At 44.3% G+C, this 18,064-nt stretch overlaps 1 protein-coding gene across 5 annotated transcripts in view; it reads left to right on the top strand.

Annotated features, from left to right (window-relative positions):
- Nucleotides 1-18,064, top strand: part of TRAPPC9 (trafficking protein particle complex subunit 9) — an 826,451-nt gene that overhangs the window by 119,766 nt on the left and 688,621 nt on the right. For all 5 annotated transcript variants that reach the window (XM_090040707.1, XM_090040706.1, XM_090040705.1 and 2 more), the window contains 2 exons: nt 6,893-7,019; nt 11,499-11,631. In XM_090040707.1, the coding sequence (XP_089896833.1) occupies nt 6,893-7,019; nt 11,499-11,631 (260 nt within the window). The remainder of the gene's footprint in view (nt 1-6,892; nt 7,020-11,498; nt 11,632-18,064) is intronic.

Raw genomic sequence — 18,064 nt, 5'->3', positions numbered from 1 at the left:
GTTATTAAAGAGGCCATCCTTAATGGACTGGCCAATGCCAACATCCTGAGGGATAGCCAGCATGGGTTTGTTGCGGGTAGGTCTTGCTTGACCAATCTCATTTCCTTCTATGACCAGGTGACCTATCACCTGGACATGGGAGAAGAGATCGATGTCATACATCTTGAATTCTTCAAAAAAGCCTTCGATCTGGTATCCCATGATCACCTTTTGGTGAAAATGGCCAGTTGTGGCCTTGTGTCCACCACAATCTGCTGGCTGGGAAATTGGCTCGTGGTTGTACCCAGAGGGTAGTAACTGATGGAAGTCACTCATCATGGTACGCTGTGACCAGTGGGGTCCCCCACTGTCCTTGGGCCCCATATTATTCAACATCATCATTAATGATGTGGACATTGGAGTCAGGAGTGGACTGGCCAAGTTTGCCGATGACACCAAACTTTGGGGCAAAGCATCCACGCCAGAAGATAGGCGGGTGATACAGGTTGACCTGGACAGGTTCAGCAAATGGGCGGACGGGAACCTGATGGTGTTTAACACCGAAAAATGCAAGGTTCTCCACCTTGGGAAGAAAAACCTGCAGCATCCTTATAGGTTTGGCAGTGCTACGCTGGCTAGCACCATGGAAGAAAGACTTGGGGGTCATCATTGACCACAAGATGAACATGAGCCTGCAATGCGATGCTGCGGCTAGTAAAGCGAGCAAAACACTGGCTTTCATCCACAGATGCTTCTCAAGCAGATCCCGGGACATCATTCTCCCCTTGTACTCGGCCTTGGTGAGGCCGCAGCTGGAGTACTGCGTCCAGTTTTGGGCTCCACAGTTCAAAAAGGATGTGGAGAAGCTTGAGAGAGTTCAGAGAAGAGCCATGTGCATGATCAGAGGTCAGGAAAACAGACCTTATGACGACTGAGACGACTTGGAAAAGTGTGGGCTCAGGGGTGATCTGATGGCCACCTGTAAGTTTATCAGGGTGACCACCAGGATCTGGGGGAACGTTTGTTCACCAACGCGCCCCAAGGGATGACGAGGTCGAATGGTCACAAACTCCTGCAAGACCGTTTGAGGCTGGACATAAGGAAGAATTTCTTTACTGTCCGAGCCCCCAAGGTCTGGAACAGTCTGCCAGCGGAGGTGGTTCAAGCACCTACATTGAACACCTTCAAGAACAAATTGGATGCTTATCTTGCTGGGATCCTATGACCCAGCTGACTTCCTGCCCTTTGGGCGGGGGGCTGGACTCTGATCTTCCAAGGTCCCTTCCAGCCTGAATGTCTATGAAATTTATGAAGGGGGAAATTTAATGATGAGGACTGTGTAGTGAAGTGGAAAGTGGAGAGGCAATGGGTGGGAATGGGGCTGGGTGGTAGAATGAAACAAGTCGGCCACTTAAACCACTAGAGGATAAAATAAAAAGTAGTAAAAAAAGAAAAAAAAAGTAGAGTAAGTATAAATTAACAGAGTCTTATATCTGCCCCTAGAAGCTTTCTGGTCAGGTCACACCCCTGGGGCAGGAGAGGGATGTGCGAGGCATGAGCCAGGCTGCGGCTGTTGCCCCGGTGGGTTCTATCCCCTGATGTTAGGTTGCGAGAGGGAGAGGCGGACTCATAACGGTTCCAAAACATTTTCTTTATTTGATTTCTTACTTATGTACCACTGATGTAGATGTGGCTGCGCAGGCAGTTACACTTGGTTTAGTCCCAGTCCGGATAAGGGACAAGCGAATGACAGACAGAGTCTCTTGCTTATGCACTACCGGTGTGAATGTGGCTGCACGGGCGGATTCTGTCCCGGTTCAGGTAAGAGATTAAAGAACGAAAAACAAAACGTTGGATCTCGGTTCAGGTGAGGAACGAACGAGCAAAAACAAAATGATGGATCTCAGTTCGGGTGAGGGACAAACGAACGACTAAACGAACGAAAACAAAATGATCCGTCCTGGTTCAAATAAGGGACGGATGCAAGACAAAACGATGGCTATCCCAAGAATGAGACTGAACCGATCAGCAAACAGTTGCTCCGGAGACCGGAGAAGCTGTGGGAAGCTGGCCAGGCCTACCCACTGAGCAGTGGAAGCTCTGGCTTCTGCTCTAGCTAGCTGACCGAGCGATGGATGCTCTGGCGTCTGCACGCTCTCTCTCTGGGTGGAAACTCCACCCCAGGCTTTATAGGCCAGATGACAAGCCCAACCTCACACCCGGATTGGTCACATCTTCCTGCCAAAATGTTCGCAGGTTTTTCCCCGGGGGGTGGGGTTTTCCCAGCACATGGCCAGGGGCCATGTAGCAAACCAAATAGGGGCTTTCCTAGATCGTGAGGTGAGTGCTTGGCGGCATCTGTTGCTGGGTAAAGCTGGCAAAGTCCAGCTTGCGTGTGAACAGGGATTGGCTTGGTGCTTGTATTTTCCCCTGGGTAGTATAGGTCAGGGGGTAAAAAGCTTGTCCATTCAGAGAGGGGTGGGCACTGCATCCTAGGATTCTGGAGGACTGAAGCTTGGGCAGCTTTTCTCTGGAGAGTGGCCACATGTTTGTGGAAGAAAAGCTGGGTAACACAGATTGGAGATGAACCTGCCCTGGAGTGGCATAACTTTAAAACACCTAAAGGGTGTCTAAAACTAGTTTACATGTCACGGTTTGTGAACAATACAGGAGTTAAGAACACCTTGTCCTGACTATAATTAATGTGTAACAAGGCCCTAAAATATGATTAACCAGTGAATTGTATTTTAAATAGTAATCTAGACAATTAGTGGCAAATTGAAAAGGATATGAATACAAGATTATTACACAAAATGCATAATAATTTTGTTGCTGGTTCCTGTTGCACCTTAAATATAGAAGAACTAGAGGAGGTCGAGAGAAGAGCTACAAGGATGAATAGTGGTATGGAGGGCCTTCCATATGAGGAGGGACTAAAGAGGCTAGACCTATTCAGTTGAGAAAAGAGATACTTGGGGGGGGCGGGGCATAAGGATTTAAAAAACACTAAATGTTAAAGATAAAGGACAGAGACAGATATATACCATTAGGAGGACATTTCTTGGAGAACAACTACTCCCTGTCTCATGATCTCCCTGCTCATGCTCAAGGCAAATCCACCTAACACCTTTAGAATGCAAATTTAGGAATGAAAGTGTTATAAGCTGTCTGGGCACTTGAGAACCCAGGACTTAATGCTCTATTATGTACCATAAAACAAACTCAAATCCTGAATTCTTCCCATGAAAGGTGATAATGACCCTTCTCCCTTTAGATAGGCCTTGATCTCCCTGTAATCAGCTTCTTTTCTTCTGATAATTGTTTGTCTGCTACCCCTGGGAATTTCTTTTCTACTATGCATTGCTGGCTTTTACTCTTCAGACCTTAAGGGGAAAAGACTTGCTTGCATTTAAAAGCTTGTCTAACTCTATAGCAGCTATGTCAGGGGTACTAACTCATCTGGCCTTTGGGGCTGGCCTGCTGGCTGGATCATGCCCATGGACCCTCTCCTCTACCCACTCCATCTTCCCCCAGGACACTTGATTTGGTGGCTGCTCAGCTGTGGATCCTGGAGTGGCTGGAACATGCACTGTGTGGTGCAGTTAATTCACAGCTGTAGCAGCACTATGCATGGTGGCTATCTTGGACAGACGGCTGCATGTCAAGGACTTGTGCTGCATGCAGCACCTGCAAACGTTCCAGCCAGCATGGGGCTAGATCAGATGTGGTGGGCATAGCATGTAGTGTGTGTCGTAGAGCAAGCATCACATTGTCACCCTGGCCAGACTGTATCACCTGTGGTTCCTGCCCCAGCTGGTTTGGATCCTGTGCATAAGTCAGGTGGCAATATCGATGCTATTTTCTTAATTGAGGTGTAGTTGGTGTCTTACAAAAAATTATATTTAGGAAAAGAATTGCTGCTGTTTTCTTCTTTTTCCATCTGACATCCCGTTGAAGACACCCATTCAAAAGACCGATTCTTTAGCATTCATACAGTTAGTTAATATGCAAGTTCTGAAATAAAATAGATGTGACGATTTGGGTATTGCAGAGAGTGCTGACATTGTTAGGTAACGCATCCCAAGTTCTAGTCAATTCTTGTGACTTTGGAGATAAAGGACCAAGGGATATTCAGAGGTCAGAGTGTAGGAAAAAGGGGTGGAAATGGTGGCACATTATCGGTGGTTTTACCACATTTTTACTTGATATTAATTTTCCTGTTGTTTTTAAGCTTAAGAGGAAGCAGGAAAAGTGGAAAACTTTATCTTGGTCAGATGAGCACCTTGTTACACCTTAAGTTGTGAACTGTGCAAATGTTGATCAGCTTAGTACCAGCTTGGAATGTGGAGCAGTTACACTTCCAACTTGAGCGGTGCGTTTGTGGGGAGCAGCTGCACCTTAATGGAACGGCAGCTGGGGTGTGTGGAGTAAGAGAGAATCCTGCCTTGCACTGGTGTAACTTTGAGCCACGTAATGAGTGCTTTAAGCCACTTTAAAGTGTGAATGTGTGGAAAATCCAGGGTTTAAGAGCTCCAGGAACCACCCAAAATTACCATGCAACAAGGCCCAGAGTTTCAGTGAAAGTGTTTCTAATGCTGCTTAGTTTAATTAGGTTGTGTTGTATGATGTTATGGGGCTAAAAACGTTGCATTGATGTCCTTATTATTTTGAATTTAAGTAAATGTGCTGTCATATATTTATTGATGTCTGTATATTCCCCAAAATATCAGGGATATGGCAATTTATAGTAAAACTGTTTAATACTTAAACTGATGTGTTAAGTCATTTGATAGGGAAAGTAATGCTGCATTTAGAAATACTGAGCTGTGCTTCTTTATTTTGTCTCTGGTTTGTGAGTCACTCTGTTGTATACCATATTCAGGCAGATAAGCTTTCTCAGTGTACAGTTTGGGTAAAACCAGATGTTCATTTCTAGTGCTAGAGATTTCTGGGGCTGGGGACAGACATTCACAAAGCCCAAGCCTCAGTTGATTCAGTCTTTGCAGGTTAGTTTAACCTGCAGAGATTGAGCCAATTTCCAAGTTAATAGATATTCACTTTTGATTCAGAAAATGTCGGCACATGCCTGCAGTGGCTCAGGCTAAAAGTCGGGGGTCAATACAGCAAGCCCTCCCTTCCCTTGTACAGTACTGAGCTGAGAGGGACAGGGGAGGATGGCCAGGCCTTGGCAGAACACTTCAATTAGGGAGGGATTTAAACCCCCCACCCTGGCCTGCACGGTCCCCAGCCAGGGTGTGCCTGGAGAGGGAGGGGTTATCTGTTCTCATCAGACTTTTTCTCCTGACTTGCTGCTCAAGGGGCGGGCAGTGTTGCCAGACCCCAGCCCTCAGCCAGCACTCTGCGGGTGAGGGGGTGAGGAAGGAAGACTGCTTGTGTGGACTGCATGCAGCTGTTGATGATACTGAGTTTTTCAGTCTCCCTCTCCCTGCTGCTCCATACTGGCTGCAGCAAACTGACAGGCACTGCATTCATTGCAAACCAGGTCATTTCTGACACCTCTCTCTGTTGAACACTGACAGCAAGGCACCAGCAGCAGGGAGCTTATCTGAACACAAAGCTTATCAGCTCATTGAGAAAGCAAAGCCTTTCTCTCATTAGTTCAGGTTCTTCTTAAACAGCTTCTTACAAAGCATTTTAAGAAAGAATGGAGGGACATTACCAGCAGACATGTTGATTAGCTCCAAAAGCCCTAAGTAGATGCTGTTTTTTCTGCCTTTGTTCCAGTGAATTTGGAGACACAAACACGTAGACACCTCTCAGCATTAGCTAGCATGGGGGTGTTGTGACCATGACCAGATGCCAGCTGGGGTCTGTGCTGTGGGAGAGGGGGGATCCCTGCTTGAACAGTGAGGGTGGGGGAAGGGGGAAGCCAGGAAGATGCTGTCTCCCAGCTGCAGTCTCCCTCCTTCTCAGCCAGGTGGACCTCCAGCTAGGGAGGATAGGGGTGGGGCCAGTCCTGCTTTCTGGAGCAGACAGCCCAGCCCAGCTAAGGGCTGAAAAGCATTCTGGGATGCTGGGGGACTGATTTAACTTAAACCAGGAAGTGGTTTGGGACCCAAGTTCCATAAATTGGTTTGACTCAAATCAATTAACATTCAACCAAGTTTATTGTAAACCAGTTTTGGACATTTTGAAACTGGTTTATGTGCACTGAACCCATGTTCTGTTACAGGTTTAAACCAGTTTCTGATCATTTTAACTGGTTTATGTGTAACTTCTGTCCCTAGCCTGGGAGAGGCTGTGTATAGGTGTTCCAGCCTGCAGCTTTTCCTGTTTTCCCTCTTCTGCTGCTTCCCCCTCTTCCTTGCACTTTCCCCAGACTGGGGTGATCCTTGTCTGGGGAAGGTATGGCAAAGCAGCCGCTGTCCCCTGCTCCTGGGCTCCAGAGAGAGTGGGGTGGCTTGGAAACGCTTTCTGCTCCTTCTAGTCTGTCGAAGATGCTGGAAGCTGCTCATCAAGTGTACAGGCAATGATCCTAGTGAGAGACGGTCTCTTGCAGGGGAGATAGTCTAACTGTCAGTGTAGAAGATTTTCCTCTTGGATGAGGCGTGTTTCCTCTGGGTGAAACTGAATGAATACCTGGATGCTGGCAATTTCTACTGAGAGAGCAGTGATTCTCCCAGTGGAAACATCATGTTTGTATGTGGTCTTAATGTTGTAAGTGCTTTTATCTCCGTGTGCAGATCTTCCATTTTGACTCGGTGAACGTAAATGTAAATTTTTCTGAACTGCATTTCATGTTCATTTTATTCATTATCTTGGACATGTACTTTGTTTTTAATTAAGTACATAAAATATGCCAAATCAGCTAGGTTTTGGAGTACACACAACAGCATTAAATTAATAATATGTTTCAGTGTCTCTAGATGAAACAAGCATTTGTTTCCCCCAGGGTCTCCTGACAGCTGGAGTAGAATTTGAATCTCTTCCTGCTGCTCTTTCTCTTCCTGCTGAATCTGGACTCTATCCAGTGACTCTTGTTGGTGTTCCTCAAACCACTGGGCAGATCACTATTAATGGTAAGGGTTATGTTTTTATGGTTCTCATAAGGGAAGTAGCTATGGAGTTTAATTAATTTGCCTGATGACTGGGTAATTTAAATGAGGATTTATTTTGCATTTCCAATACTGAATCCTCCAGAAAGAAGGTATATGACAAGAGCTTGCAATAAAGAAGGTAACCTTTCAGCAGAGAAGGTAGTATTGCATAGTGTGAGTTAATAACCCATAATGCTCAGAAATGCATCACTTCATTTTTAGATGTCTGTTCTTTACTGTTATTACAATAAGATCCTAAATCTGAGAGGATATGGAGAGGTAAAAAAACAAAATATTACAAAGCTGTGTGCTGTATTAGCAGTTTGGCCTGCTATTGAGAAAATTGGGGTTTTTTGGGTTTTTTTGTTTTTGTTTTTTAAATGCATGCAGAGAATGCAAGGTGAATCTTGCAGTTGACATTATATTAATGAAACAATCGGATAAAATTGCCATATGTATTGTAAGTTTCTTATCCAGAAATTTTGTGTTAAAGCATACACTGTGTTGTAATGCAAGAGAACACATCATTAAACTTAAGAAAAGCAATAGTGATAATGAGAAATAGGAAATAAAATGAAATGAAAAGGTACCTTATAAGTTCCTGAGTTTGGTGGAAGAAAGATTGATGCATTAATGTTGGGTTCCAGCAAAAAGGAGTCTAAGTTTTCATAGTATCTAGGGTTGGAAGGGACCTGAGCAGATCATGGAGTCCAACCCCCTGCCGGGGCAGGAAAGAGTACTGGGGTCAAATGATCCCAGCAAGGTGTACATCTAGCCTCCTCTTAAAGACCCCCAGGGTAGGGGCCATCACCACTTCCCTTGGAAGTTGGTTCCAGATCCTAGCCATCCTGACGGTAAAGTAGCACCTCCTGATAGCTAGTCTAAATCTACCCTCTGCCAGCTTGTGACTCTTATTCCTGGTCATTCCTGGTAGTGCTCAGGGTAACAGGGACTCCCCCAGTGCCTGTTGGTCCCCTCTCACTAGTTTGTAACAGGCCACTATGATCCCCCTCAGCCTTCTCTTGTGGAAGCTGAACACGTTCAGGTCCCGTAGCCTCTTCTCATAGGACCTGCCCTGCTGCCCCCTGATCATGCGAGTGGCCCTCCTTTGGACCCTCTCCATACTTCCCACATCCCTCTTGAAGTGCAGTGCCCAGAGCTGGACGCAGTACTCCAGCTGCGGCCTGACCAGTGTCGCATAGAGGGGGAGGATCATCTCCTTGGACCTGCTTGAGATGCATCTGTGGATGCATGACAAGGTGCGGTTGGCCTTCCTGACCGCATCCCCACACTGTCGGCCCATGTTCATCTTGACATCGATGACTCCAAGATCCTTTTCTGCCTCTGCCCTGATGAGAAGGGAGTTCCCCAGCCTGTAGGTATGGTGCCAGTTGTTCCTCCCCAGGTGCATCACCTTGCACTTGTCCGTGTTGAATCCCATCCTATTCTCATCCTTCCAGCCCTGTAACCTGTCTAGGTCCGACTGCAACTATTCCTCCCTTCTAGCGTGCCCACATCCCCCCACATCTTAGTGTCATCAGCAAATTTGAACAGGGTGCTTTTTACCCCCTTGACCAAGTCACTGATGAAGATGTTGAACAGTGCGGGTCCGAGGACCAAGCCCTGGGGGACCCCACTGCCCACATCGCTCCAGGTGGAACATGACCCATCCACTACCACTTTCTGGGTGTGGCCCTCCAGCCAGTTGGTGACCCATTTGACTGTGTGGGTGTCGACACCACAGTCCCCCAGTTTCTTAATGAGAACGGGGTGAGAGACGGTGTCAAAGGCCTTCTGAAATCCAGGAAGACTATGTCCACCGCTACCCCTGCATCTAAGGGTTTGGTGACCTGGTCTTAGAAGGCCACCAGGTTGGTCTGACAGGACCTGCCGCTAATGAATTATTGCCCCTAAGCATAATCTCCCCTGCTGGCCCCTCGTGGATACGCACTAGAATAATTTTCTCAAAAAGCTTGCCTGGGATTGAGGTAAGACTAACTGGCCAATAGTTTCCTGGGTCTTCCTTCCTCCCCTTTTTCAAGATGGGAACCAATTGGCCCTCTTCCAGTCCTCTGACACCACACCAGAGCACCACGAGTGCTCATTATGTCATGCCAGGGGTCCTGCAATGACCTCAGCTAATTCCCTCAGTATTCTAGGGTGGAGATTGTCCGGACCAGCTGATTTTAATACATCCAGTCCTTCCAGAAGTTCCCTAACTAGTTCACTAACCCTTGGCCTAAGTACACCTCCCCTGGGATCTAAGGGGGCCTAGAGGTGGGGTGACTGTTCTGGTCCCTGCTTAGGAAAATGGAGGCAGAGAAATCATTAAATAGGTTAGCTTTGTTGTCTGGTGTGACAACCAAATTTCCTAGCGTGTCCTGCAGGGGCCCCACATTACCCAGAACCTTCTTTTTGCCCCCTATGTATTTAAAGAAGGACTTCTTCTTGTCCTTGATCTGGGAAGCTAGTCCCAGTCCCATCTCTGCCTTGGCCTTCCTGACTGCCCCCTGTATCCCCAGGTAACCGCAGTATAGTCCTCCCTGGGGATGGCCCCTCCCTGCCATTGGGTGTGTGCCTCCCTTTTAGCTAGGAGACATTCCTGGATGCTTTTGGTGAGCCATGGGGGCTTATGTACCCTCCTGCTCCCTTTGATCCATGTTGGGATTACCTTCCTTTGGGCTTGGAGGATTCTCTCCTTAAGGAGAGACTACTCTCCTTGGACACCTGGCTCCCCTCCCCTCTGGGACCTCAGTGCTTCCCTGACTATTCTCCTTAGCTCATCGAAGTCTGCCCTCCTGAAATCTAGGGCTGCTGCCTTGCTGTAGGCCTCCGCCACTTGCGCTGGATGGTGAATTCCAGCACCTCCTGGGTTAGATGGAGGTCCTGCATTCTGGCTAAGAACCGACGTGAGTGGTCAGACCTGGTTGACTGCTTGTTCCAGCAGATGTCTGGGAAGTTCAGGTCCCCCATGATGACCACATCCTTTGACTTAACTACCTCTGTGAGCTGACTGAAGAATTCCTGGTCTAGCTCTTCCCCTTGGTTGGGCGGTCTGTAGTAGACCCCCACCGTTAAGTCCCTTTCCCCTCGACTTCCTTGTATTCTAACCCAAAGCACCTCAGAGTGCCCTTCCTCTGATTCTTTACTAATTGATGAGGATGTGTATTGCTCCTTAATATAGAGGAAGTAAAATGCTGGAGTTTGGCCAGTGAACCAATACTGAGGCAAATGTTCTTTTCAATTCTTATCATGGAGAATGATTTAAATATGATCCTGGAAAGTGATGTATCAGAGTAAATAAGGCTAACATAGAAAAATATTTATTTGTCTGGCTTTCTCTTTCCCCTGTAAGTCTCTATTCCATTTGATACATTTTTCCCTTTTGTTTTTGCTCATCTCCTATTTTTTTTTCCACATTTTCTGTGCCCATCACTTTTTTTTTTTATTGTGGAATAGTTCAGTAATAAAAGAAAACTGAAGTGTTTGAAAGAGTTTTTGTCAAACTAGAATAAGCCACCTGGGTGTTTTTGTTTTTTGACACCAAACTGTGTGTTAACTTAACATCGTGGAATTGAAATTAAATTTTATTTCAACCTTATTTAGAAAATTCATATTAAAATATTTAACGAGGCAGCTGTAGTCGTAGCCATAGCCAAAATAAGTTTCTCTCTCCTTTCAGAAAACAGTGCCACATGGATTCTGCAAAAATTCTTGCTATTTGTTTTCTTATCCTGTTACTGTCTGAACCAAAATTAGGTTCCATTAAAGTAAAGCAACAGTGAATTGTCCCTGTGTGCCCATTTATCACTCACAGCTCTTCCTGTTTTGCCATTTCATTGTTTAACACAAGAGTTCTCCTGCATGTCTGGGTAGTAGATATTGATTCTTCACCAAATAGAATTGAGGTAATTGCCTATGAAATTGAAATAAAACTTATTTTTTTTGAAAATGTAACTGTTCAGTAAAGCATGATTAAATGCCAATGGAAGTTGTAACCACAAGAAGGGTTATCTTTTATATATCTTTTCTTTTAAACTGGATTGTTGTAAATTATTTTTTCCTGATGGATACGTTTTGAGGCCTCATGCTCTGAGGGAGAATATAATTTATATTGACTTATTACATATATAAGTATATATAATAAATGTATGTGTATTTTCTAAATATAAAAGTTGAAAACACATCGCATATATGAGAAAATATACAGATGTTGACAGCTCACCTGCTTTCACTGTGGCTGTAAATTCATGATTTGCATGACACATTGTACATATAAAGTGTCCAGCAGAGTATTTCAAAACACTTGTCACATGGTCTTCTCCCAATAATTATTTTTATAGCAGAGGTTGCCTTTGTTCAAGAAAATCATCTGTAGCATTGAATTGCTAAACTTGTGTATTCAATCCTTTCATGAAACAAATAACCCAAGACAAACTAGCTATTTCCCTTTCGAAACAGGATATCACACTTCAGTCTTTGGAGTCTTCAGCGATTGCCTTTTGGATAATCTGCCAGGATTGAAGACTAATGGATGTACGGTAGAAGTCATTCCAGCTTTGCCAAGGCTGCAGATCAGTACTTCTTTGCCAAGGTATGAATGGAGTTAGGTGGACATTTCACTTAAAAATAAATAAATAAAATAAAATAAAATGAAGAGCTGGGTGTGTATTTTTATATTTCTGCTTGTAGTTGTAAAAGTTTGTCCATTTATAATCGGGGCTTATAATTACTATGGAGTATCATCCAATTTAGTGAAATAGAACACACACATTGAGGCTTAAAAGAGGATTTGTGTCCTTGGTTTTTGATTCATTTGAATGCTCAAAAATGTTCAGAATTTCATTTTATTGGTTTTATTTTTACCCTAGAAATATAAAAAATGTTAACTCTGATCATCTCTGATTTTTATTGATTAACATCTTGGAGTCTCAGGGGGTATGTACTTAAATGTGGTTTATAGCAGAAGGATGTTTTTGTTACAGACTCAACATCCTCTTCAAAGTGTTCATTAGGCACGACTGTTAAACAGGTAACTACATAAAACCTGAGTTTGGGCATAGCTGTTCTAATCATTCCCTTCCCTATTTTCTTGCCCTCAGAGGAGACCTGGAATAAAATATGGCCATCTGCCCAAGGAAATAATCTTTTGTAACAGTTTGCACACACTGTCCTGCAGCCAAACTGTAGGTTGGTCTCATTGAAACGTTGCTAATGAAGGTTTCTCTGTGTTTAATGATTTTATTGTAAACTAGCAAAGTGCTTGTCAAGAATGATGCGTGGGCGGCGGGGACAGAGCACTGCTGCCTCTCTGTCTGTACTCTCCTACCCCCTCCCTACTCTGTCCAACCCCATGCACCCCCAGCCACATGCCATGCTATACACACGCACCTGTGCGTCCCACCACCCCCTGTGCACCCTGCAGGATGCTGTGTGAGGAGCAAGCACGGGGGACATGCTTCACCCCACGGCCGTGGGCTGCATTCGACAGGTGCTGCCCGTGTGCCCCACTCCACCCCCCTGGCTTCCCGCGTGGCACCCCGAGGCAGTGTGCCTGGGCATGTGTTGGGGCGTGGGGAGTGGAGAGGCTGGCGGCAGGTTTCCGTGCAGGAAGCAGTTGGGGGGTGCACCCCACCCAGCAGCCATGTGCTACAGCCAGAGGGCATGGCCCCCTGCCCACTCCCCTCATGGCACCCTGCGGCCATGCGCCCTTCCCCCATGCCCCAGGAGCACCCACCAGCTGCGTATGGTGGAGTATGCAGTGGGGGGGGCACAGGGTGCCAGGTGGGGAAGGGACGTGCCCCCCTATGCCCGCTCTCTGTGTGGCCACAGGATGCTGTGCAGGGAGTGGGTGTGGGGGACGTGCTCCGCCTTGCGGCTTTGTGCTGCGTTCAGTGGGCTCTGCCTGTGCCTCCCTGCCTACTCGCCTTGTGGCACCCTATGGTGGCATGCCACCTCCCCTCCCCATGGTTGCAAGCCATGCCTCCCCCCATGCAGCCAGTCCCCAGAGCGGGGAGCACAGCCTGGCCCCACCTGTCTGTCTGTCTGCCGGGCTGCACGTGCGCAGTTTGCCCGGAGCATTACGGGCCGACAGACCGAAGTGGTAAGGCTTTTATTAGATTAGAATGTTTGCGTTGTCTTTATGGGCTCTGATAATTTGTCCCAAAGGTATTAACAGTATATACAGATCTACATAGTTTGCTATCTTAGCTTCATTCATTCAATCTTATTACCCATCTCACTTGATTTTTCTCTGAAATTTTCTTAGGTTTGTATAGATTGTATGGCAGTTAGTGCTAGTATGAAGTCATGAATGTTGAGCATATTAAAACAGTAACAGAAAAATATATTCTATTCCTTCAACAGATCAAACTGTATTAACCTGGTTTTCTCATAAAATGATATTCCTGCAAAAAAAAAAAAAAAAAAAAGAAGAAGAATTATACGAACTGTGCTTATTCTCTGCTTAATTTGGTTTGATTGGACAGGAAACTTGAATGACAGAAGTTGGAACTTCTGCTGGTAGATGCTTGAACTAGAATAGTTAAATTTGCATGAAGCACTTAGCAGTGCTTGTCTCAGTTACTGTGTCTTCGTTTATGTCCTTTTTCCCTCCCGAGGGCAGTGATTGTATCTGCCTTGGACAAATCACTGATTACTGTGAATTAGGCAGTACAATTGCAAGGTCAGTCATCTTGGTTATTAGCGTTTTAGGGGCAAGAATGTAATTATTACTTTCTCAGAGGGAACAATTTGACACCAGTGAAATAGCATATTTGCAACTTCAGGTTGCTGTGTCAACTTAGGTCTGTTTAGTTAGTTTAGTCAAACCAGTGATAGGACGGCTTATATTGTTTATATTAGTTGTGCATAGATTATGCATCCTTGTTAATTAGCAGGCAGTTCTGGATAATGCTGATTTAGAAATGATAATATTCAGAAACTTATGCTATTGCGGTAAGACAGAACAGACCTGCTTTCCAGTATCAGCCTGCAAAGCAGGTCTGTTCTTTTCTTTGGTTAAAATGGACGTGACTTAGGTTTAAGTCATATTAGCAGCTCTAGTTTAAGCAGTGTAGGGGGGCCTTGCACTGAACATGAACTTTTTAACCCACACTGCTTACTATTATAACCTAATACCTTGTTGCTCCTTGGGGAGTATGTAGTTTATTACATTACTCTACTTTTAATGTTTTGTTTGTTGCTATAATTTGTCTTTTTATTGTAAGGCATCTTGAAGACTTTCTGTAGAAAGAAATGTATACATTTAATAAATAATAATAAAAATACTCCTTTTTATCCCTCTCCCCTCCAGTGCTGGTCCATACAGAAAGCAAGAATTTTCTATTGCTTTTTAATGCTGCCAGCTACACTTGTTAACTCAAGTACTAGAGGATCCTGCTGTGAATCTGAAGATGTTAATCCTGATTATCACACTTGCGGGCTGGGGTGGGGGGTAGTATGGTTTTGCATGATGGAATCTTTTTTCAGGTTCATTTCCTTAAAGACAGTCAAGTCTATCCTCCTCTGAAGTGAACAGAACTGGTAAACTCTTCTTATATTTAAGGTGTTTGAAGACTTCAAATCAAGAAATTGGAAATTTGAAGTTGCCAGGGTTAAGATGGTCTGTGCAACCTTAATTTGATCCCCTTGTGTGCACACAATATGATAGTCTTTAAATTACAATGTCGGCTTCTTCTGCCTCCCTTCACCCCCCCCCACTCCCTAGGGCCTCATTAAGTTCATAGGATATGTTGTAGTCTGGGAACATTTAAGATTGTGTAGTGAACAGCCTCTGTACGCTACACAGCTTCCTTACGAGGCCCTATTTCATTTGTTGAGGTTGGAAGGTGCATCATGAAGCAGAGCCTTACAGGAAGGAATGGCCCTTTGTGTAAGGCAGTTGGATGTAACCTTTAAGAACAATTTTCTATCCCTGTGTCTACTGCAGAGTTACTAGTGGTGCTAGGCAGCAATACTTTCTCAGGTGACGGATACATGTTTCTTGTGTTTTGGGTCCCAAACTTAAGGCAGGTGGAGAAATGTTAAACATTTAGCCCAGCAGCTGAGCTTAATGACAGCTCTGCTTTGAACATGTTAAGAACTCCGTAATGCCAAGTACTCTGAAAAATCAGACCCAGGTAGACTTTTAGGCATTTACCTTTCTTCAATCTGCACCCCCCTCCCCCCAATAATAAAGAAATCAATTGACCAGTCATCATTCTTCTCTTCCTCCTTCATGGCTGCGGTCCCCACCTCATAGTGCAGATCGTTGCACTCCATTTGTTATTTACTGTATCTGCTGGAAGGATACTTGGATATCATCTTTCCTGGTTTCCCCTGTCCACTTCAGTCTGGGTCATCCTCTGGCCTACTGCTAGCCAGGGTCTTTTCATAGATCATTTGAACAGTAGTCTTTCTGTCTTCCCTCAGTATGTAGTCAAACCATTTCAGTTTAGTTTTTGACCTTCTCAGTGATTTTTGTACTCCTAAGTGTGCTCTGATATCATAATTTCTCATCTTGTTTCCAGACTGAGGCTTGCAATTCATCTCAATATCCCCAACTGTGTGATTTCTGGTATCTTCTCTTCCTTTTTTGTTACGGCTCAGGGTTCTGCCACACATCTGATTGTTTTGTATAAGTTGATCCTTGGCGTGGTTAGCATCTTACTGCAGGTTAATTACTCATTTCTTTCCATTTCTTTCATGCTGCACTTGTTTGTTATCTGAGAGCCTCTTCACAAACTCCTTTATTGCTTATGATGGTGCCCAGTGACTTGCTTTCTTTGTGTGAGAGGTACTGGGCACTCTGAAACACTTAGTTTTTCATTACTTGTGTCTGACATAACTTACTCTGTTTTTGAATGTTGGCTTCCAGCTCCCCATACTGGAGATGTTCCTACCACTTTGCTCATGCTTGCTGGAGTACTTCTGCTGTATCTGCCCTGGTGACTTGGTTGTTAGCATACAGCAATGCCTGTGGTGTTGCCATTTTTCTCTCATGGTCACCACAGTTATGAACTGGAAGGGGCTTTGGCTTGATCTTGGGTGTAATCCAATGCCCATTGAAGGAGCCATCGTTCCAAGCACTGTTTTGACTGCTTCACTGTCTGTTACTTGTATGAATTTTCTTAGACTCTCACATGCACCTTTCCTTTTCATATACATACAGACTCCCATAGCACCTAATCATATGTCTCTTCCAGGTCCACAAACATAATGTACAACTTCCTTTTGTGTTTCAAATCCTTTTCTGCACGTGCTTTTCTATAAAGATTGTGTCTGTGGTGCATTTTCCTGGCACAAATATGAAGTGCATAGGGTCTTTCATGATGGTTTCCCTCCTTTGCATCAGCTAATCTTTCCAGGACCTTTATCAGGTACTCTAGTAGAATACTTTGATAATCAACACACACATTAGGATACCTTTTTTACTTGTAAATTGTCACTGTAACACTGTGCTCCCAACCTGCTGGCGTTCTTTGTTCATACTGTATCTGTTGTAGTATGTTGCAGGCCCTTTGTATTCCTTTTTCACTCAATGCTTTAATCATGCCTTCTGTCATCTGGGAAGGTCCACAAGCCCTTCCTGCATTCACATTCTTCACTGCATTTCATGACTTCTTCTCTGCTCATTCCCACAAACAGTCCTCTTACCAGGAGTGCCACTTCTAATTCACTCCTTTCCTTTTCTACATTTCAAAATCATTCAAAGTAGACTTTCCATTGCTTTTTGATATGTTCCTTGTGTGTCAGGATGCTGCACTCTTCTCTCCTGATGACCTTAATCCCTACATCCTTCTTTGCATTTGCTTTGCTCTTGGCTACCTTGTGTTATGATCACTTCTCCTTCTGGCATTTATTAGCTTTCTTTATCACTCTTAGCTTTGATCACTGTTTTTTGTTTCTTTGTTTTGCAACTCTCTTCCATTCTTTGTATCCATTCCCAGGTATTCTCATTTCTCTTCCTCTGCCAGAGTTTTTATGCCTTTTCCTTTGTGTGCTGCTATTTGTTGTTTAACTTGCTTAGCTATGCCAGAATTGTTTGCTTTTATATCCTTTAAAAATGCAATAATAATGGGAAAGCAACAAGCTGAATCAAAAAGATCTTGGCTCTAGACGTGTGGGTCAAGAGGGGATAAGGTTACTTGATTGTATTCTGTGATAATTTTCCCTTTGGCTTCTGCAAGTGGACTTCGTTTAGGGTTTTCACATAAGTTCAGGAACTTGTTTTTGGCATCAGAACATTTGGGGTTCTCTCTTCCCCCCCACCCCAATACTCTAAATGGACTATGGTATGGATTCAGACATTGAAATGAAATTTTGAGTTTCATGTACAAAAATACTGGCATCAAGAATGTCAATGAAAATTACTCGGGGACTGCACCTGACCACCTGTTCTTCAGCAGTAGCTGATTGCTGTTTCACTTGGCATATTTAAAGACCTTAGAGTGTTTTAATTGAATGTGCCCATTAATTATGAGAACAGAAATCATTTGCATATTTTGAATGCTAGGGTATGGCTGCTGGTACTTACAATCTACCAGAATTATTCTGACCTGTGTAATTTATGCGAGTTTGGAATTTACAGCCACGGAGCTGATTACACCCTTGTTGGGGATGTTGTCCACTGATCGTGCGGTAGAGAGCTGTGAGGAACTCGGCCAAAACAACAAGAACCTCTTTCTCTAAATCTTCCAGTTCAGCATTCAGAAGATTTGTTAGGGCACTTTTTTCTCCCTGTAGTTTTGTAAATTGGATTCAGTTTATCAAATTCTACCACACAAGCATTTTTTACTATTTGAAATGACGTAAATTCAGCATAAACATCTCCAGCAAAGACATGGGTAAGTTGGATGCCCAATGATTAGAAATTGAATGCAAAAACCTCTTTGTACCAGTTTGATCAATATCTGAAAAATTTCCATGAATTTTTCCATTAACTTCAATGAAAAGAGGTATTTTTGGTGAAGCATACAGAGTACCAACATTATTGTTAAAAGATGAAGAAATGGAATTCATTCCAC

The sequence above is a fragment of the Crocodylus siamensis genome, chromosome 3 (genome assembly GCF_052110815.1).
Source record: "Crocodylus siamensis isolate JL-2025a chromosome 3, ASM5211081v1, whole genome shotgun sequence".
NCBI classification, from domain to species: domain Eukaryota; kingdom Metazoa; phylum Chordata; order Crocodylia; family Crocodylidae; genus Crocodylus; species Crocodylus siamensis.
Note: the sequence above shows the minus strand (reverse complement) of the source record. Positions and strands in the feature narration are given on the sequence as shown.